At 38.5% G+C, this 22,075-nt stretch overlaps 1 protein-coding gene across 4 annotated transcripts; it reads right to left on the bottom strand.

Annotated features, from left to right (window-relative positions):
- Positions 1 to 746: 746 nt before the first annotated feature.
- On the bottom strand, positions 747 to 21,332 carry Npc1a (Niemann-Pick type C-1a). Of its 4 annotated transcripts, XM_089597187.1 has the most exons (18): positions 20,870 to 21,332; positions 14,976 to 15,318; positions 14,600 to 14,889; positions 14,333 to 14,525; positions 12,849 to 12,980; positions 7,236 to 7,361; positions 6,261 to 6,478; positions 5,864 to 6,168; positions 5,586 to 5,783; positions 5,279 to 5,480; positions 4,775 to 5,200; positions 4,260 to 4,681; positions 4,073 to 4,188; positions 3,400 to 3,998; positions 3,140 to 3,328; positions 2,972 to 3,059; positions 2,578 to 2,669; positions 1,343 to 1,430 (listed from the first exon to the last, which is right to left on the bottom strand). In XM_089597187.1, exons 1-18 carry the CDS (start codon positions 21,047 to 21,049, stop codon positions 1,425 to 1,427), a joined length of 4,125 nt encoding a protein of 1,374 aa, XP_089453313.1. In that variant the 5' UTR covers positions 21,050 to 21,332; the 3' UTR covers positions 1,343 to 1,424. The 4 variants fall into 4 exon arrangements, with proteins under 4 accessions (XP_089453311.1, XP_014211182.2, XP_089453313.1 ...); XM_089597185.1 differs by lacking the exon at positions 2,578 to 2,669 and having other exon boundaries at positions 747 to 1,430; XM_089597186.1 differs by lacking the exon at positions 1,343 to 1,430 and having other exon boundaries at positions 1,951 to 2,669.
- Between the last annotated feature and the right edge of the window lie 743 nt (positions 21,333 to 22,075).

Raw genomic sequence — 22,075 nt, 5'->3', positions numbered from 1 at the left:
TGTATCTGTTGGACAGATTTTTCTCTACTTCTCTGTTTTCTCAAGCTCTTTGTGAACGCTTTTGCATATTTTAAAGTAGCAAAGAACTTACCTCTTTCGTGATAACTTATAAATATTTATAGTACGAAATTCATTTTCTTTAGTTATAATAACACATAATTTTTCATCAGCGTACCGCAAACAAACATTTACTTTTTTGTCCAAAAGACTAATCCTCTATTCACAATTAACATGACAGTATTCAATCGCACAATATTGATTCAGTCATTTTCACGTGTTTTGAGCAGTCTGTATTTGAGACAACGTATTTTTTGCAACAACTCCGTCAATAAGCTTTAATATTTAAAAACGTTTATACCTATGAGTATAAAAAAAAAAATTATTAATATTTAAAATGAAAAGTCAGTATGAATATTTATAAATTTACATATGGAATGATTCTGTTAAAATACAGGTGATTGATAAAAATCTGTGTGATCTTACTTAGTATTAAAATTTTCGTTATTCGTAATAAACACAAACAATCACAACATTTATAATACATGATAGTTGATATTCTCTTTTGCAATGATATATATATTTGAAACAAGAAATTTAAACTCATATTTCCGCCACAGACATAAAGTGAAGACAAATTACTCTCCAGAAATCAATTTCATAATTTAATTGAAAAAGCCAGCCTTATGAAAAAAAAAAAAAAAAAAAAAAAAAAAAAAAAAAAAAAAAAAAAATAGAAAAGAAAAACATGAAAAATTAATCAAACTTTGATAGGCTGTAGGAATTGTATACGTTCGCAATCGAAAATGCAGCTCCGTGAGTCAATTATACTACGCACTTGTATAAAACTGCACTTGTCAAAATACATGCACATGTGTTTATATCAGCACCATAAAAGTATATCTACGTATATGTATATATATCCTCTCTGGCATAAAAAATAACATCCTTGTACAAGTACCTTGGATCACGCGTATATGTATAATATATTTACGTAAAAATAAACCAGTTTACTTTTGCTTTCTTTACAAACGCCACAAAAGCCAGTGATTTGCACGCACACCCACGATAACTTCCTCGTTCGAGGGAATTAAATTTTAGAATGATATGTAACAATTTCCATAGTGAAAGTTTTTGTTAGTTGTTTTTTTTTATATTGTTTTGTTTACTCCTTGTTTCGTTATATTACGCGGTGTCATGGAATGTTACATCGCTAGCGTTATTCATACTAGAGTAGGAAGTGGAGGCCTGTGGGTTGTTATTGCTGTGGAGCAAAGGCGCGACCGAGTTGTCAATAGCTCGTCTATCGACAGTTGTCGTCGCTGTAGGCTCATCGTCTTCGATGTGCTGCGGCTCGGGTTCCTCCTCCTCCTCCTCTTGTCTCGGATGCTCGAGTTGTTCGATTCGCCGTCTACGTCGGCTTGACATCACGTCTGCAATGAGTAGCGAAAACATGCCGAATTTTACAATGAGAAAAAGCATACACCAAGCCAACGATTAATTTCTTTCGAGCATTAGTGGAATTAAGTAAGCCAACTTGTACATTAAGTACTCATATTTTTGACAAGCATCAAGATTTTTTTTTTTTTTTCCAACACATTACACGCGTTAAATGGAAATCTTACAAGATCGCATTTGAGTCCGTTTCGTTTTGAAAAAGCTTTACTTAGTTTTCGACCAAAAGCTCTTAGTGCCCACCTACCTTCCATTAAAAAAAAAAAAAAAAAAAAAGCTAACGAACCACAAGAGAACACGATACAGAAAGTACTTTAGAGCATGATTTTTTCAAAAATATTTTTGATCTACTACAGTTGAAAGAGAAAATTATTTTACCACAGGCATATTTGTTACGTAGCTACCATACTACCCACAACAAAGAAGAAAACAAAAGAAATGCAGTTGCGAGCAAATTAAAATTTAAACAGGAAAATAAAAAAAAAGTTGCAAAATAAATTGTTAAAGCATAAATACACAGGATTGTTTATTTTATACATGTACATATGTTTTTATTATTTTCGTTGTACTCTGTACGTAGTTGATACAAAAATATAAATAAATCTAGTACAATCATTTGGACGGAGAGTTATGGTTTAGATGACAAACATTTTTGTTAAGTAAACAAATTTTGCATGTAGGGCTCATTTGAGAAAAACAAAATAAAAAATTTCAGTCTAGCGCATTGTTCTACAAAATAAGCGTGACGAGCACACAACGAGCACTAAAAATAACACTCGATAAATAATAGCAGTCTCCTTAAATAAACTATGGCCATAACATTACAAGTGAACCAAGTACCGTAAAAAAAAATCAACCTTTGCTAATTTGATAGTTCTTTTAAGCGCAAAATATACAAAATAATACAAAAAAATTAAAAAAGAGTAACACTATTGATACAGGGATGAAACAAAAATCACATATGTCTTTTTAAAATACGCAAGCAGGCTAATGCTTGGCTTTTTCAAAAGGAGCCCAACGTCGGATAAAACGTAGGTACCCCAAGTGTCTATTTCACTCATCTGCAAGTATTCGGAAGGTAGGTGTGATAATTGTAGGTATGGGAGGAGATTTGGGTTTGCTTACACGCTGATTTAGCGATGTCTCTTGCACGTTGTCCAAATTTCCACGCATTGCTCTCTTGTGATTAGCCAACTTCTCCCTGTTCATGGGCGAGCCTAAAATAATCGCGAGAGTGGATGTCGTATGATTCGATAAACATTATTTTCATATTCATCCTTTTTTGTGCAAACACTACCCATTACATTTTTTGAATCATTACTTTACACGAGAAAAGAAAAAAAAAAAAAAAAAAAAAATTTATTTTTCAACTTTGGGAGAATGTGACATGTGATTTTTTAATTTGTTACAAGTGCAAATTAAAAAAAAATAATAATCATAAATATTAAATGTATTCTCTTGTACAAACGTTACTAAGATTTAAAATTTTTTAGTGCAAAGAAGAAATTTTGGGACTTACCTATGTAACTTAGAAGAACAGGTAAGAATATGAGACCGTGAGCTGCTCCAAAAAGTACTATTCCTAAATACATCCTAAAGTAAAATACCTGAACAAAGGAAAAAAAAAATCGTTATAATTCATTTTGGGATGAAAATACAAAACAGAGAAATAATTTATCGTATTTACTTTGAAAATTTGATTTTTTGCGAAGCCAAGCACAATAATACCACCGAATTTGGTCAGTGTGATTCCACTGAATATCGAACTTCCCATGTTTGCCAAAGCATCACCGACTCTTTCAACTCTTGTCGGTTGCACGGAGACCGCAAACGAGTGTACCAAGTGACTACAAAACTCTACGGAAATTCCCACTGCCTGAAATCGAAAAATCATCACTATAGCACACTTTCTTGCATTATTCTTGTTTTTTTACTTTTGTTACGCACCATAACGAGGTTCACCAAAGACACAGCATTAAGTGTTATATGCCACCAGTACATTAGTCCTCCGATATTGATGATAATCATAGAAATTGTGATAATAACGACGATCGACGAGAATATGTCAAAGCCCATGAAGAAAAACGTGACGGCGAAAATCGCGAATATCGATATGCCGATGCTCTTGAGAGTGTCGGGCCACATCGTTAAGTACTGTTCGTAAAAAACGTAGAAAACACTGTACGGAAAAACTTCGACTTGTTGGTCACCACTTTCGTAACCCCATTCGCGTAGATTTGTATTGATAGTCCGCGTTATGTTATCCGCAACAGTTCTCGCTTGTCTCATCGCCTCGTAGTAATCATACGAGGTTTTGAGAATCGTGTGGTAAGCCATAAAATTGGAGGCCCCGACTTTCGATCGCCGGGAGCTTGAATTTGTGTAGTAGTTGACGCTGTGACTGTAGCTTGCGTGGCCACCCTTGGTACAAGTGGCGTCCGGATTGTCTTGCAGGAAAAAAGACACGTATCTCTCAAATTCGCTCACATTTGGACGGTTGTATTCATTAAGACTTATTTTGCACGTCGCACATTCATCTTCGTAACCTAAAATAAAAATTTCATGATAAACAATTGATTAAAAAAAAGTGTGTTTTGATGCGTAAAATGCGATGACGTACTTGTGTGAGGACAAAACGATCCATCCGTCTCGTTATATTTACAACAAGACTCGGCTAGGTTTGTCCAATCGAAATAATCATCCAGCCAGGAAAATACGGGCTTTGTGACGAACGTTCTAAAAAATGTATGAATGACAAATTTTGTTAAATTAAATGAAAATTCATCCTTTGAAAAGCATAATCTTACCTGTCTGACTGTTTTGAAGCAGAAAAAATCTGAGAAGGGACTGAATCAGGGTGGCAATATTGTGCGCTGCATAATAAATTCTGCACCCTCAGGTCTGAGTAGTTTAAGCCTTGTTTGACAACAAAATACACTGGCGGACCGATCGATAAATATGTATTCAAATGTTTGAAGTATTTTAAAACGTAACTGTCCTCGGGCATGGATAGCTCTTGGTCGAGACCGATCTCCACGTGCGGTATGACAGCTAAACTAGTACACAGCCATCCAAAGAAGACCACTATCACTCCAGCTCGTACCCACTTTTTCATCAAAAGTGGAACATAGGCAGCCTTGAAAATTTTATACAAAACACCGTCGATCACCTCTTCGTTGTTATCCTTTTTCGAAGTTTGTATGAAACAGAATATGTCTAATCTATTTTCCTGAAATTCAAAATAATACTCCATATAACGTCCAATAATAATCAGTGCACATATACATATATGTTATCGTGAAATGAAATTTGATGAGCTTACGGCTTGTCTGATGGTATCCAGAGCAAGCAAACTAACGAAGCACGTGATTTGCAGCACAAAGTCCACCAGTAAAGCCAAACCGGCGTACAGAGCAAACGCTTTGACAGCCGGCATGTCCGAGAGTCCACCAAGGAAAAAGCAGCAGCTCTCGGAGAGACTCGTAAGCAGTATGCTAGGCCCAACTTGGCCAAGTACGCGGCCAATGTGCTCGGGCACAGATTCGTTTGGTCGTTTAACTTCCCGCTGATGAGTTTGTACGAGAATGAATATGTTGTCAACACCGACGGCCAAGACGAGGAAGGGGATGACCTCGATGATGATGAGGGTTGCCGGCAGACCCACGAAGCTGAATATACCGATGGAGCACAGTACCGAAGCTAGCACGATCAACACACCGCCGAGACCCAGGGTGATTTTGGAATCCATCTGCAATAAAAAAAGCGATGCTCAAGTTGGACAACAAAAAAAAGGAAACATTTTTTTTGAAAGTCATTATTTTCTTACAAGAAGCGTGCCACAGGATTTTATCTGTCCGAGGGATATCGCTATGTAGGCGAACATGATGATGTAGGAGACCAAGATCGTCAAGACGTCGGACCGAGATTCCCGGTCTAGTTCGTCCTCGATGGATCTTTCCGACTTGAACGCAATGTCCATGTACGCCGGCTTTTTCGTGGCAATCCAGTTTTTCATGAAATCAACGTAGCTGAAAGATTCGTCGGTCATTAGCTTGTTACATTTTTTTTTTTTTTTTTTTTTTTTTTTTTTTTTTTTTTTTTCAAGAATATAATTTTTTGGTTTTGTTCGTTACCTCTGCTCCCACTCCATGGCCGGTACTAACTCGGACTTGTTGTGCTTGTTGTTGACGAGAATGGTGAGAATGATGGCTGTGGCGTTCTCATAAGGCAGCTTCTCGGGATTCTGTCCGGGCTGTATGAAACCACCGACGGCAATCGCCGGTTGAACGGGGCCTCCGTACTTGGCCAGACAGTTATAATTGAAGGGATTGCTTTTGGATGAAAAATCAACATTTGACACGAGTTGTACGAAAAAATGAATGAAATGAAAGAAGAACAACTTTGTACTAACTGAGAACAAGCCGTAAAAGTATCGAGATAGTTGACGGTAAAGTTGTTGGCGTCCTTTGTGGACGATTCGAATTTTTCAAGGTCATCCTGATAGTAGCCCCAAATGCTCTGTATGGCACACTGTGAAGTGGTAACGGGTCCCGTGTAGGTGGCCGACAGAGGCGCGAAACAAATATCAGCGAGGGTGTAGTTGTTCGGGGTGACGATGGATTTGATGCCCTCCTGAAGTTCCAGTACAGTCTTTAGAAAGTCGACGTTGAACACTGGACCAAACGTAATTTTTCCGTTGGACGTGTTGTGCTCGATCTGCGTGACAAAAACCAAGGATGATTATTACTTTTGTTATTTCCCGCGCGTGTATAATATACCAATAAACACAACGTAAATGAGGTAATTACCGGTGGGAGGTTGATGGACGTGATGATGATCTGCTCGATCCTGTAAAACGGATCAAAGTGACTGTCGAAGTAATTTTTTTCGAGGCGCGATCTCGAATTCGGCGAGGCCCAAAGTTCGACCGGATCCGTGTTCACGTGCAGATCTTTGATCCCCAGAGTCGCGAGGACGATGAACATGAAGCCTCCAAACAGCACTGCCCGTGGCTGGCTCGCGCATACTAATGACATTCAATTTAATACAATAAAATACACCTCAAGCTACCGATTACTATTAATTTATGCCGGGGAAAAGAAAAATCGTAAAAGGGGGCTTCGATCACACGTGTATACAGAGCACCGAGTTCAAATTTCACTATACTTATCCATCAAACGAATCGTGGCACGCGCGTGTCAAACGAACAGTACAAGCCCACGTACAATCCGACAACGATCATTGAAACGAATAATTATGGGTTCTGGTGTCTCTGACACACCGGGGACAGGACGTTTCGCGCGAACCCGAAAAACAGCTATATTTAATCGACATTCGAGCTCTGTCCACATCACGCACGACTAGAAGGGTACACACGCATTAACGGGACGTCAATTAAAATTCCGTCCACGCGCGGCCGGAGAAGAAGAAAATAAAGTAAAATTGTAAAAGCCAGAGCTTGCGCTATCTCTGCTCCGATGAGTTGTATATCCTCGGGCACCGAAGGAAAACAGAGACGTTGAAAATAATGTTGTTTTTTTTTTTCTACATTAAACACCCCAATCGGAACATTTCGCGACACGTGATGATTTTTCACGGCATTCGTCGTCTTTCGCGTGCACCGCGGCATGCACACGATCAAGCGAGTATTATGGCGCTCGGTTGCGTTTTTTCCTCTCGATCGGACGTGTACACGATATAGAGGTACTCATCGACAATTAAAATAGACACGCACGGCAGGCGAGGATAAATAAAATTGGGTGGCACGAAGCTGCGGGACTTACCGGTGCCCCAGCGGCAGAAAAAGTTCTGAAGGAACTTGTCGGTGTTGGCTCCGAGGCGCTCGATGAAGGTCGCGTGCTCGTCCTCCTGCTGCAGGTTCCTCGGCACCTCCTCGCCCGAGATCACACCTGTGACAAGGAAACACACACATCCACAACGTGACGCATTGTTCATTCGTTTGTGTACACATTTGTATTGCCTGATTGTGTATACGCACCCCCCTCGTAGGAGACTATACAGTAAAGAGGATACGCGACTCTGATGGCACAAATGGCCACCTACAGCTACAGTCTCCCACGGGCGTTTCGGAACTCCCACATATATATTATACGATACACAGGTGCAAAATAACGCTCAGAGAAAATATTACGAGCATGTTATACGTAATGCCGAGGCTCTTTTTACTTGTTATTTCAATCAGTTTCTTTGAGGTTTATAAACATCCGAAAAATCGAATGTCACCACACACGCTTGCACACAACGAGTTACTACGATCATACGCTTACACGTAAGCGCTTATCCAATCAAATAATTATCGTCAAGTTTGAAGTTTCATTGAGCTCCAGCTCGACTTTTCCCCTCTTTTGGCGTGTGCATTTTATTCCACGTATATACCTATCATGGGATGTTTGCGCGCGATTTTCTGCACGTGCGCCGAAAGTCAATGAATCTTCCAATATACATTTTAATCGTCCCAAATCACCTTGATGTCGGGTTTTGTTCTTTTTTTTTTTCTCCCTCGCGATAAACAAACATTACGCGTGGCTTTGTGCGGGACTAATTATTATCTTTGAGGAATTTTCATTTACCTCGAAGCCCCGGAACACTGGTAATGAGTATACCGATAGATATACACGTAGGAGCTATTAAAAGACCCGAAGGTATACCTATGTGTACAAAATCACGTTTAACCGCACACACAAACGTCCCGCTAAAAATAAGCTTGACGGATCCTTGTGCGAGTATACTTACGGTTCCGCTGGTGTAATAAAAATTGAATTTCCAACGCGCCTTGGACAATATACACGTCCAACTGTGCATATAAAAGATTTACCGGCTTTTAGCTGATATATGTACGTTATATAGACGCGGATCGGAGGCACAAATCTCGAATCTTTTATACTACGCTGTTGTTCCTCGTCCTTTTTTGGATTTTCTCCCGTGCAAGTAAGTATGCGCTGACGCGGCGAGAATTTTATACTTTTAAATTTCAAAGCGTCGACGAATGAAGGTCAAGCCGTTTCCATTTGGTCAAACTGATATATTTTATATGTATATACGTGCAATAAAGCGCGCGGTGCAGCATCACAATAATCATAAAATCGTCGAGTGGACGTATACGTGTCTATAGTTGAAAATAACCCCGTGATTATTTTATTGGTATAATTTCATTAGTTGGTTACGATGTTGAATAATTCAATGCCCTCGCGGGTAAATATATATACGTATACGTGACAAAATGCGTCGTTGATACTTGATAAACAAAAAAAAAAAAAAAAAAAAAATCTCCGATCGAAACGGAGTGTCGATCGATTCCTTTTTTTTCTCCCCCCGTGACGCGCTCGTTTGAATAATACAGAGCTAGCCTACAGTGGTACAAGAATATCCACAGTCTTGGAGAAAAAAAAAAAGGTAAAATAAACGCGTGAGTCACGCGGCTCGTCAATCGGGTTTATATACCTCGTTGCGTGTCCATGAGACTTTGTGAAAAAATTGCGACCCGAAATGCAATTCTACCCCCTCCTTGAGGGGTTTTCCCGAATATCATCGGAGAAATTTCGTGATGCACCAGTTTTCGGTGAATTTTTCATGCCGTCCGCTCGTTTTATTAGCAAGATACGATACATTTCCTGCCAAGGTCTGAACGAAAAAGAAAAAAAAAAAAAAACCAGGAATCGGCGATCGATCGGTACAAATATATGGTATACATTACTACGACCGTGTGCGTCTAGACGCGCTGCACATATACCTACCCTGTACGGCGAGCTCTCCGATAATTACGAATTCATGAGAAAAGAGCCTCTTCATTATTATTACACACACACATTTCCATCACACAATATACGTATAAACGTAACAAATATTTTCTCTGAGCGCACAATGTTTACTTACATACACAAGCACTCAACTTTACATGCACGCTGCACAAAACACATGTACATATCATATAATTATATATACAAATAATAAAGTAATACACTTATTGGGTGATGTGAAATTGAACGAGCACACGTGAGTAGTTGCAATGACACAAACACGATTATAATCAGGCCAGGAAAACAAACACAAATAACTATACGCACAGTGATGGCATTACACATATTATTATGTACAGGTGGAGAGCAATAATTGATGGATACAAAGAAAAAGCATTCCTGCGTGCATGTAATATGTCGGGATGGTAAGAAGGATAAGAGGAAGGTAATATAAGCTTACACACGTTAATCACGTGTCATTTATATTATTGTATAGCCCGTGTACTATATACATCCCCGGCTATTCGCACTGCACGATCGATCGATCGATTATTGGAAAACAATTACATACGGAATGAATATATATATATACCTATCGCGTATATGAAAAAGCGCGCGGCGGAGGTGATGGTGCAGCTGAGCCCGCGTTTAACGGAAACTTTCTCTCTCTCTCTCTCTTTCGCTCGGGTTTACTTGCCGATCGATGTATATATAATATATACGTATAGAATTTCGAAGGAGTTTGCACCTATGGATACGTGTACATCTATCGACGAAAGAGATGAGATCCCACCGGGCCACGTGAAATTCGCGCGAAAATTTTACGGCCTCTCGTGCGGCATCCCCTTAAACATAATACTATACTTGACGATATACACACACGGCCCTCATTGGGTTCCGCTTACGAGATTTATGCATCACTAATTGCGCGTCGTCTTCGTCGCCGACGGGATAATTGCCTTAAGAAGCCGCTGACGTAACGTTCGCGAGAAAGCTGCCGAGGCCCAATTACGCATTGTCCCGTCCACCACCCCTAGCCCTCTTTTTTTTTTTTTTTTCTCTTTAATTATCGTCTTCGAGAGATATACGTGTAATTGTAAGCGCATGGATCGCGCCAAGGAGCGGCCGATTAAATCCAATGATGCTCGATTTATCGGTATTAAGTGTAAGTACACGCGAGATAGAGAGAGAGAGAGAGAGAAATATAACATTGGCGAGATATTAGCAATAAAAGGTCAAGGGAATATTATAACAACGCGACCGGCCGTGGGTTATGCAATGACTCTATAATTTAGAATACATTCTAGTGTACATACATAATATTTATATACACTTGTATGTTATATTTACAAAGAGTTACAAGAGTTTTCAGTGCTACCAGTAACTATATATATTATATACGTGTTACTGAACTTGGCTCCATATAGATTCTCGTTAACTACTACTGTTTTGACAATAATGTACATCCCACACCGCGAAAACATGTGGTATATTTGTGTGATTTTATGTCATGTCATATTATACGGTAGTTGTATGGGGAATAACGAGGCTTTCCCTATATTATACCGCTAAGCTCTGGGAGCAGTATACGAACATTCCAATCGGTACGACTTACTCGCCACATTTAGAGTGCTTATACGCATATAAATATATATATACATATATGTGCCTGTACCAAAGGACCGCATGAGTTTAACTTTAAGTGATGACATAATTTTATGCGGGATGTACCCTAGGACTGGTACTCTTGGATCATGTGTCTACTGTACATACGGGCAGTTTTTGGATTTTTCGTGTTTCTTTCGGGTAAAATTACGAGCGATCATCAGAGCAAGGACTCGTGAGATGACAAATGTTTCGTTGTACGCACTGCTCCATGCATATCCGCTCAAATAATTAAGCCACCGATCCGCGAGCAAAAGAGAAAGTTTCAGGCCCGCGGTCTCTTGTTTTCCTTTTTCCGAGTAAACGTAATGCGTCGTTCTTCCGGGATACCATTGGTCGCAAATTCATCTGTGCAAACATACAATAGTATACGTTATATCAATCGAAACGCCGTTGACAAAGACGACGCGGCAATTTTTTCCCGCGACAGGAAGACACGTACACTCGTGTGTGATGATAAATACCCTTTTGTGTTATCACTCGTGAGTAATTCACCGATAAACTGCATAACGCGGAGCAACGTGTTATTGCACGGGGAGTTTTTTCCTTTTTATTATCAGATACCTGTTATCTGCGACCGCTTTTTTTTTTGATGACTCAACTTGTGTACGATTCACCGCGTCGCCAGCATTATTTTTAGTCTACTTTTTCAGAAAATAAGAAGAGAAACAAAAAAAAAAGTTTCGCCCAAGGATGCCTTTCGAGCCGGCGTTTTATTCCTCGACGCCGCAAATCGGGTTAGAAAAGATGTAATCGTATAAAAAGAAGCCTTCTCTGGCGGTCGCCGTGTATCTTGTATACATTTACAACATGACCGTATATTATGTGCCCCGGCATCGAATGTTTCGTTGAAAATGATAATATAAAAATAAACGCAATCGTTGTCGCGCACAATATGCAAACAAACGGATGATGGGTTGGGAGGAAAATCGATAATACGTTAAAAATATAATTATGTTGTATTCCAGGTGTAACTCTTATAACCGCACACGTTATGTTCTTCCAAAATGGATAAAAATCGGGAGAGAAGAGCTTGTCTTTTTTTTTTTTTTTCAATACCGATGACAAAGATAAGGTATACCTACGAGTATCAAGGAGAATTGAATGCGTTCCAAGTTTTTTTTTTCACAAAGTCGATTCAACACACGGGAGGACAGCTCATATAATAAATATAGGCGCTCATTATTCACGTTGGCCACAAGGAGCCTGTGGTCCGTGAGAGTGCGAAAATCATGTCACGGCTCGGTGGTATTATTCCATCCGCGCTATGTGTGGTATACTTACTTTTTGGTACATTGTTTTCTCAAAATAAGTTTCAAAAAAACGCACCGCTTTTGTTTTTTTTTTTTCCCATAATGGTCATTGTAATTCACAACGAGCAAGCAAAAGCCGCCACAATTTTTGACGAAATATATTTCAGCGTTACGTTATATATTTTTTTTATGTAATGCCTTGACCAAATTGCTGCAAAGTTGCGCAAAGTCATGTAAATATACACGTGTACACTGATACAAATAATGTGTTGCAATTTATGCGAGTATAATCTTTCGTTGCGAACAAGCGAAGCGTATACACTTACGGGTGAGGTATACATAAATATATACAAGCAATGATAGGCGCTAAAATAAACGAGAGGGAAAAAAAAAGAAAGACGAATTATCAAGTCTGTAGTGCAATACTTACACATAAATATACACGCATGACTGTATAACACAACAAGCACGAAAAATCGAACACTACACATGGATGGGGTATTGAAAATGAAAGTGTGCGACACACAATGTATAATATACGGAATGTGTCGGGTGCGTGTGTGTATGTGCAGAAAAAAAAAAAAAAAAAAAAAAAAAGAATCCACGAGAAAAAAAGCGTGATGGTACAATAGAGACAGAGAGATAAAGAAATAAATAATAAAAAAAGAAAAAAAAGTTTTTTTTTTTTTTTTTTTTGTATTTATAGTGGAGAGAGACGTACTGGAGCGCTTCGACTGTAGAGGGCTATCCTCCTGGTCTGCGGCGAGGGTGAAACGAGCCCCGTTCCCAGGATGATGTAGACCGGCCGCTAGACGCTTACCCACCTGTCTGCCTACCTCCTCACCACGTGCCACTACACACATACATATACATATACATGATACACGCACGTGCACTTTTTATCATCCCCCCGATGCGGGTGTGTCTTTGCTTGTGATACGCACGGTGGCCTTAATTCATTCATATGTTCATCGGGCCAATCAACTTTATTTTTACTTATCTAATCACTTCTCGCCAAGTTTCGTTGTTTCCCTCTGGGAGTTAAAATTTCGGCAATTCATGGAAAAATTACATAAAATTTAAAGTTTGTCTTTTCCGTGAGCCGCTGGAGTAAATTTTTAATTCGAGGAATCGTCATCGCGAGTGCGTGCTTGAATCTAGCTCTCACGTGTTTGTTTTCACTCAAATAAAGTTTCTCGCTATCCTTGGGGTTTCTTTGAACGTCAAAGCTTTTTTTTCTTACTTTCAATTTAAATTCATGTGAAACAAGTGCTCATTGAAATCTATTTTTTTTTTCTTCGGAATACGTACGTATCTTTCACACGTGGGTATTTAAAGTAGCGGCGCGCAATAATGAAAATTGGCACAACTATCTCACCATAGGCACATATTAATTCTTGCGTTGACATGTATCTGGTATTAATTTTAATTAGGTAAAGTAGTCATTTCACCACGAGCGTGTAATCACAATTGAATTTTCAAGTAGAGGAATTTTCCAGCTACCAAGCACGCTATTGTTTCCATTAGAATTATACATGGCGTGAGGGTTTTGACGTAAACTACGTTAGTATACACGTTTATTGATGGGCAAAAATTGAGTATTTTATTAAAATTAGGTGACTATACGTTAGGCCACAATCGACACATAAGTGTGAAAATAAAAATCCTTCACCTTTTTCACAACATGCTCTAATATCACTTCCATTGGAATAACTCTGTAGATACGAACAAAAGAAAACAAAAAATTCACGCGTTGAAAGTAGTGGTATTATCGATTTGAAGAATTCATGGAAGAATGCAAAGTTAAAAAAAAAACAAAACAAAACTGTGTATGCTGTAAAAGGAACGTGAACCAATCGTCTAAGTATATTATGTACTGCTTGCACTTCTACTTTATTGGAAAATCATTTGCCAGAAAGATTGTCAAACGATGTAAGTACAGAGCTACGATTGATCAACAAAGAAGTATTATCACAAGGATCAAAAGCACGGATCTCTGTCTTGAACAAAATTACGTCAAATTAAAACTGGAAAAAAAAAAAAAAAAAAAAAAAACCAACAAAAAAGACCAAGTGACAAAATATAGTGGTAATAATTTTGTATAAAAATATTAAGCATTCATAAACACGGGGGAGAAGTGTGCAGTCAAAAAATTGAAAAAATAAAAAAGTAAAACAAACGCTTAGCGAGACAAATCGAACTTACCGATCTCCTTGCGATTGCTGAAGCAAACCAGGGACATGACAAAGGTCGCGGTGCCGCAGATAAAGACGATGAGCATGACAAGGACGTAGCCGTCCTGACCGGCGATCGTGAAAGGTTGAGGCGGTGGAGGCATCGGTGGGGGAGCTGGACAACTGTCCTCGCAATCGACGCAACTGCAGGCCGGTGATTTAGCCTACCAACCAGCCAAAATACATATAAATATACCGATCACTCGCATGGAAATTCAACAAGTATAAAGGGACTAACGTTCAGAGACTCGTTGCAAGGCGTAACTTTGGGATCGAGTGGCTGGAATCGACCGATGGGCCCGTCGCTCGAGACGTAGTCGATCTGGAAGGGTACGTATGGGTTTTTGCTGTCACCCATGTTGAAGAACCACTTTTCCGGCGAACAGCGACTCGCTCCGTACTCCCCGCACATGAGGTCCATTGCCAATTGGCCGGTGTTTGGTACCGATACTCTGCTGCATGACTCGTAGGTGCCGTTGAGGTACTTTGTCGTGAAAAACACCGCCACACCGTCGATGTAGGCCTTACCTATAACATCAAGAACCAACGAAAGTTTGTATCAACAACTTTTTTTTTTTTTTTTTTTTATTTCTTTTTGTTTCAATGAGACGTACCGTTAGCTGTTTTGACGGATGTAACGTTGATGAAGTTCGATTGGTGGGGGCTGCAGGTGAACTCGCAAATGTGCTTCTCAAAGTTGCTCATGCAGCTCGGGCATCTCTGCAGAATACCCGAGGCCATGCCAATGTTGGCACTAAAGGTATTCAGCTGGTTGGTATCACAGCACGTGTTGGGAACATCCCCGTTGGGTAGGAGCATGTGCGGGCAGTGCTTCTTGAAGATCTCCTGTCCTTGGGCGTCCAGCGGTTGGGCCGGGCCATCGTACGGGCAGTTCTTCTTGTGCTTGGAGCTCGGATCCTCGTAGCACTCGCCGCGCCAAACGCAATGGCCCCCCGTCTGTCATTTTCAAAAATCAAAACGAGCGATTGAGAACCCATACATTTGTCACTGTTATCTCGTATCGTCTTTCGGGAAAAACAGTTTTGCCTTATCACGAGTCATACACAGGTGAACGTTTTTATTGCAATAAGCGCGTGAAGAGCGAAAAAGAAGACCTTTTCCTTTTGGACGGATAATCTTTTCTTCGAGCGAATAAACGACACACGATGTTTGATCATAAAATCCAAAGTCTGTGCGCTTCTTCGCTACACGCGATCTCGATTCGCGGAAGCCAACATTAGGAATCTAAACTCAAATCCAAAAAGCTGTGGATTATCAAATGATAGTGTAATTAGGGGAATGACAAGCCAGAATTGGAATCGGCACGCAACTCCTAATGAGATGACGCATGGGTACATCCAACGTATCTAATGATGATACAAACTGTCGCAACGAGCATCTCTTGTGTACCTTTGTGAATATAATATATGCTTTGATACTTTGTTACATTTTTATTTTTATTTATGTTTTCAACAGCAGTACATCGTATTCGAATTGATAACAGATTCTCTCGATACTGATTTGCCTGAATCGTCGCCATAGAGTCTACTTAATATTATGGACTTGTCGTTCCTCTAATTATGTACTTACGTTTGATAATCCGTGCATTTTCAGATGCCCACGCTTTGTCATTAATACATAGAGCTATCATCAAAGCTCTATTTTGTAATGCCCTGTTGCATCGAAAAAATGCACGCGTCAGCAATTGCAAAGTAAGTATACTGTGAAGTATAGTTAAAGCTTGCTTTATAATATTTGATGTGAAGTAGATCGAGTTTAGCCCATCAGCGATTTATCAAACATATTATGTCGAATATTTTTGTAATTTGAGACTCCCTGCGGGGAATTTTTCGTGCTAAATAAACATATTTTTTTCATTTTTCAGAAATAAATGTATTTTTGTCTCTTGCAGTTGGCAGATAATCTTTGATGGTTTCTCGATTTGAAACATTCACATTAAATACGTTTTTTTTTCAAAGATTTATATTTATAATTGAATGGACTCTGCTACATTTTATCAGCGATTTTAGGTTGCCTACAAGTCAATAATTAAAAAAAAAAATTATAATTTATTAGCCAAAGTTTTGCCGATGAATTTTGTTAAAATTGTATTCCTTTGTTTATTATAAGAAGGTGTAAGAATGTGAGAAACTGTTTGTAAGAAAACATATCAAACATCTGTAATTTATATCTACATTGATACAAAAAAATCGCTTATAAAGTGACAAAATTTAAAAAATCTGTGACTCACAGCCCACGTAAAAAGTCGAGGAAAAATATACGTGGACCTAAGCAAGTAAAAAAGAAACAAAAAAAAAAACAAAAAATATCACCTAAATTAAACAACACCATCTTCTTCTAGAAAGTATCATCACCTCTTATCTAATTCTCTCGCTAAGTTTATATACAAGCTGGACCTTTCCAAACAGGATATTCAACATTTTTTCTCTCCGGTCCCCGTTCCTCCAAGACCCTCTCCCATCGCTTTCTAAGACATAAGCTTTCCTCATCTCAATTTCTTTCTTACAGGCGTACTTTCAATTTTGTGCCCACTCAGTCACGTGACGCATTCTTCGTCACCAATTTTTTTTTTTTTTTTTTTTTTTCCATCAATCAAAATTCATTACTATCGTTTAATACACACGATTAAAGATTAGTTTATTAAGGCGTGATTCGATTAATAAGCGATGACTGGTCCTACAGTTTTTTTCGTTGATTGCCAAGTTATAAAATATTTAAAGTCACTTGGTGCTGAAATTACAATACATGCCGACATAACCAGCGACGGATACCCTTCTAAAAAAACTTGATTGTTGCAGCAACAACCTTAAGAGAAAAAGAAAAAAAAAAATTACACAACCAAACTCGCCATCACCTGTAGCGTAAGATTATACGATGCCGTGAGAAATTCCGTAACATTCCGTGAGTTTTTCAAAGGCTATTGGAAAAAAAAAAAAAAAATTTCTACTCCCATTCGAGTATCAATAAGCGTTTTTATCGCGTCTACGCATACCGTGATCGTAATAGCACCCAAGTGTTAACTCGACGCGCGCGCGAATGAAAATACACGGACTATACAGCCGATCATCGTTTCAATTAAATTCCTAAGGCGTCAACACGCGTCGCAATGCAGATACACGCGAAATCACGAAGCGCATAGCCGTGCGACGGTGAGAGAGAGAAAGAGCCACAGGTAGCGTTCCCTAGACAATTGTGTATTCTTTTTTTTTTTTTTTTCTCTCTCTCTCTTCGCCGTGACCTCCTCTGATATTTGTGTCACGTGCCTATATGGACGCTCTCTTCCGTAAACATGTCTTCTTTTTCAAGCAAATGAAAAGAAGGAAACAAAACAAACGATCGCCGGTAGACCTGGACGAAAATCGTTGTTTTTAATCGTCAACGCGCGATTGCCTTTTATCAAACTCGGGGGGTCACGCGATGAGCTTCTTTCTCTTCTTTTTGTTGGAAACGTGGTCGCCTTTTTTCTTGACTTTGTGTAGGTGCTTTACTCTTGTGAATGAAAAATTTAACTCGCTTTTTTTTTCAAAACAACTGTGCCAATCTTTTTATGAATAAATGTTTCTTATCTATTTTATTTGCTCTGTTTGATGTATTTTTTCACTCTATTGAAATACCTGACTTGTTGTGGTAAAACTTTGCCAAAAAAAAAACTTGATCCAATGCTTGGGAGTAATAAACTGTTTTTGAAATCGTGTTTAAAACACACAACGTGAGAAGAAAAAATAAACGTACATACATTAAATTTATACTCGTTTCAAATTAAATGAATAAATCATGAAAAAATAATAACAAAAATTAAATTTTCATTTACAAATATTTTCATTACTAAGGAGTGTCTGGCTGAAATTACGCACTGATTGCAGCTTTTTTTGATAAATGAGGGGGGGGGGGGATGCAGTTTTTATATACATTTTAGAAAATAGCAGGGTATATTTATTTGCATTTTCAAATCACAATGCTGGAGAATGTACAGGTTGTATGTATGTACATTGTGCCACCCTAATTTCGAAAAAGAATATGACCCCTAACTGTTGTCTTAACAATAAGCAGTAATTTAATGAAAAAGGAGTCAGATGTGCTTTTTTCGTACTGTGTGTGGTCAAAAAAAAACAGTAAATTGTCCTTTTTCGTACAAAAGAGTTATGGTTTCTGTAGGTGGAAAAAAGCGGTTCCTTTTATAATGTGTTTAAAAGACGTTAGGGGACTTGAAGGTAAAAAAAAAGGACATTCCCTGCTAAAAAAAAAAAAAAAAAAAAATGATTTCATTCCTCTGCGTTATAGTTGCATCCCTTGATTTCGACCGAGGACCGAGGAGGTAATTTCTTGGCAGAAGACGTAAGAGTACTATTCTAAAAAGTAATTTATGCCATTTCTAGATGGGAGATTATGCTGCACTCTTGATTCTTGAAACCAAGGGAAAAAAAACATCGTATATTTTTAGCGGAGGTAGAAAAAAATCGTACACGTGACACACGGGAAAAAACAACTTAGCTTCCAGAATGTTGAATGAATTGTTGTTTACCATTTGTTTAACTATGAAATTATTGTATAGCTGTTATAATAACTGCTTATAATGCATAGTAAAAATTTTTGTGATACCCACACCCTCCCACCACTGTAGATTCAGGAGGTTAAAATACGCATTGACGGGAGGTACAGCTGCTTGGGGTTTTTTGAATTTCCCCTATTGCTCCATTCTTGGATCCGCCCTTTTACCAAGCAGCCTGTACTCCTTACGTGGCATATTTTGCGTGGCTGTTCGAGGACTGCTATGAAAACCGACCTCATGCGTTTGAAATCGCTTGAACTTGAAAATTTTTTCACACCTCGGCTCTTTGTATTTAATTCAATTTTTTTACTTGAGTACGTAAATTGTTGAGATGAGATACTCGTCGGTGACTATTTATTAAATATTTGCATTTTAACTACGCACCGCAAAAGTTTTGTGGACTCGACTTTTAAACGTTTTTTTTCTCAAGTCTGCAAAAAGTAAAAAAAAAAATTGATATTTCAAATATAGACCTTTATAATTAACAACTGCATTTTTATAAAACTTGTTTGGTAAACAAATTCACACTTATGATTACTTGTACCACCAAATGTGATATATTTTTTAGATTTGAAAAATTCTTCTAAAAATACTTAAAAGCAGTTCAAAAATTAGTTTATAGTAAAAAATTTTAGGTCTTTTATCGAAATATAACTTAGTCAAATGTAATATTTTCACATGGGACGATCTAGATAAAAAAAAAAAAAAAAAAAAAAGTAGTAAGTAGGTAAAAGTGATTTTTGTTTGTCACTAAAGTTAAAAATCTGACATCATATTATAAAAACAAAAAGTTTTGATTTAAAAACTAAAACTTTTAACCATTTTGAGTCAACCTGAGAGGACGATTTTTATAATTAAGCAGTTTAACAAAACGTTAAAAGTAGGTAATATAATCGATTGTTTTCAATCACATTAAAAGTAAATAATATTTACGAGAATGGGTATAAATTAAGGATTTTCAAAGTAATTTGGCATAAATGATGTTTGTAATGTGTTCAACATACTTTTTTGCTAAAAAAGTAACCATAGCAGTCGTGCCTCATACTCAAAAGTTTAGCTATTGGCATACATTTATCTGCTTGTTATGTATCGTAGTTAGTTACTAATAAAGTTTCGACAACGGACGTTATTTATATTATTATCATCGTAGTAAATTAAATCGTACAAGTGGGAACAAAGCCTGTTGTTCTGCATATGCGCATTTCTCATGCACAACGGAAAATACGCTATCGTAAATAAGACGCACACGTAACAATAAAACGTTGAAAAAATAGTAGTCAACAACAGTTTAGATAAGTTTTTGCGCAAATTAATTGGCAACTTGAAAAAAAGTAAATTCTATGGCATGTAATATATTTTTACTAAAAACATCCCCCAAATGGTCGGTCATCAAACTACCGCCCTTATCATAGTCTGGTACCGATGAATTATTAGAAAGTCGTGGGTCGCACACACTTGTGTAGTACCAAGTATTTTCACTCTCGACCTTCTTAGTGGCTTCTCTATATTATTAACGAATAAATGAACATGTCCTTAGCTTCGATATTTGCACGAAATAATGACGTTCATCAATTTCACGGTACACAATGAAACGAACGATAAAGTAATAAACAGTATCAAAAAACGTAATGAATACTTCCAAAGACAAAAATGTGCGCACAATTGCGAAATTTCAAGTCCGATTATTACTCGTCTTCAGCAATTCTATAAATTCCTAACGCGCCACTAGAAGGTAGGTGTGTGCGTGCGTATACCCACCTGCAGCTTGTACTCGCGAATTACAGATAAGAAAATACGTCAGAGGCATTTATCGGGGAATATAAGGCCGATTAAACAACCCACATAAACCCATACATATGCAATCTATACCACACCTAAATACAATACACGCATTGGACGGCACATATAGGTATATACAGACAAGCGTTATACACAAACCTGGGCAGCATGGGCGAGCCTCAGATCGATCAAGCAACAACAGAGTAGCACTAAAACGAGCGTCCAGGAGGCTCCCCTTATTTTGTGGCGAAGCTTCGTCCTCATAATTGTCGGAGCGCCGTCACCTGGAGCAGCAATGGAGCAGGTCGGCGAAGTCGACTGCGGCTGAGTAACAGTCATCGTCTGGTACCCGTTGGTGCAAAATATCTGCTACCGATGATGCTGTTATTGCTACGAGCTAGATCCGCACCTCTAGGTAGCAGCAGCATTTGGGCCGAATAATCGACGCGTCGAGGTTTCACGGCTGTTTTGCACGCCCTACTTCGTATTAGTAGGCGCACATGAGAATATATCAACAATCACAAGATGTTCGTTGGACGGCGGCGTGTACGCGACTGACGATTTGACGAATTCACGAATATATCTGCTGACCGCATCTGACGATCGATCGAGTAAGTATGAACATCTACCTATATAAGTACGCTATATACCTACAGCCCAAGCGTCCGCCGCACCGGACCGAGAAGTTGCTCTCGCTCCCTCTACGCTCTCTGACGAGTATGACTCATAGCTACAAACTGTATGATGGCTGATGTGAAAAGTTTTTAGCCAATCGGAGGGCTGCTTTAACCCTTGATCGATTTGTACCAGCCAGTGAGCGAATTTTTGTCGAAGAAAAACAATCGGCGCGAGATCGAGCGTCAAGTTTAAAAAGTACAATTTCGTACCCTGTACACTTTCATTATGTGATTTTAGACATTTGGGATGATTATTGATGCTCCGAAAAATAATCCTTAGATGAAGAATAAGTAGTACTCGAAAGGACTAAAAGAGGTGTCATTCAATAAACACACATTACAGGCACGCAATTTTACGTTCTTTCAACACATCATGTTTCCAATTCGATGACTGTTAGTGCACGCTTCGGTTCGGCGATCGGCCGATCGGCAGATCTCCTCTGCGTTCTCTTCAATTATAATTACACGTATATATATCTCTCCTCACTGCGTTACATAAATGTGTGCTTATGCAATTATATAAAACTTGACTCGCAATTGTTCCTGCACTTACAAGTCTCTCTTTTACACTTCCATTGTCTATCGAAAGGTTCATTTACCGCGGCCGTTTTTTTTTTTTAATCGATTACCGTTGCAGCTTCGGAGGATTCAAGTTGACTGGGCAAAAACTGTTTGTAAATTTATCCTA

This window comes from Copidosoma floridanum, unplaced genomic scaffold (genome assembly GCF_036245765.1).
Source record: "Copidosoma floridanum isolate Cflo_tuat_1 unplaced genomic scaffold, Cflo_Japanese_pri ptg000030l, whole genome shotgun sequence".
In the NCBI taxonomy this organism is placed as follows: Eukaryota; Metazoa; Arthropoda; class Insecta; order Hymenoptera; family Encyrtidae; genus Copidosoma; species Copidosoma floridanum.
This window is presented reverse-complemented; position numbering and strand designations above follow the sequence as displayed.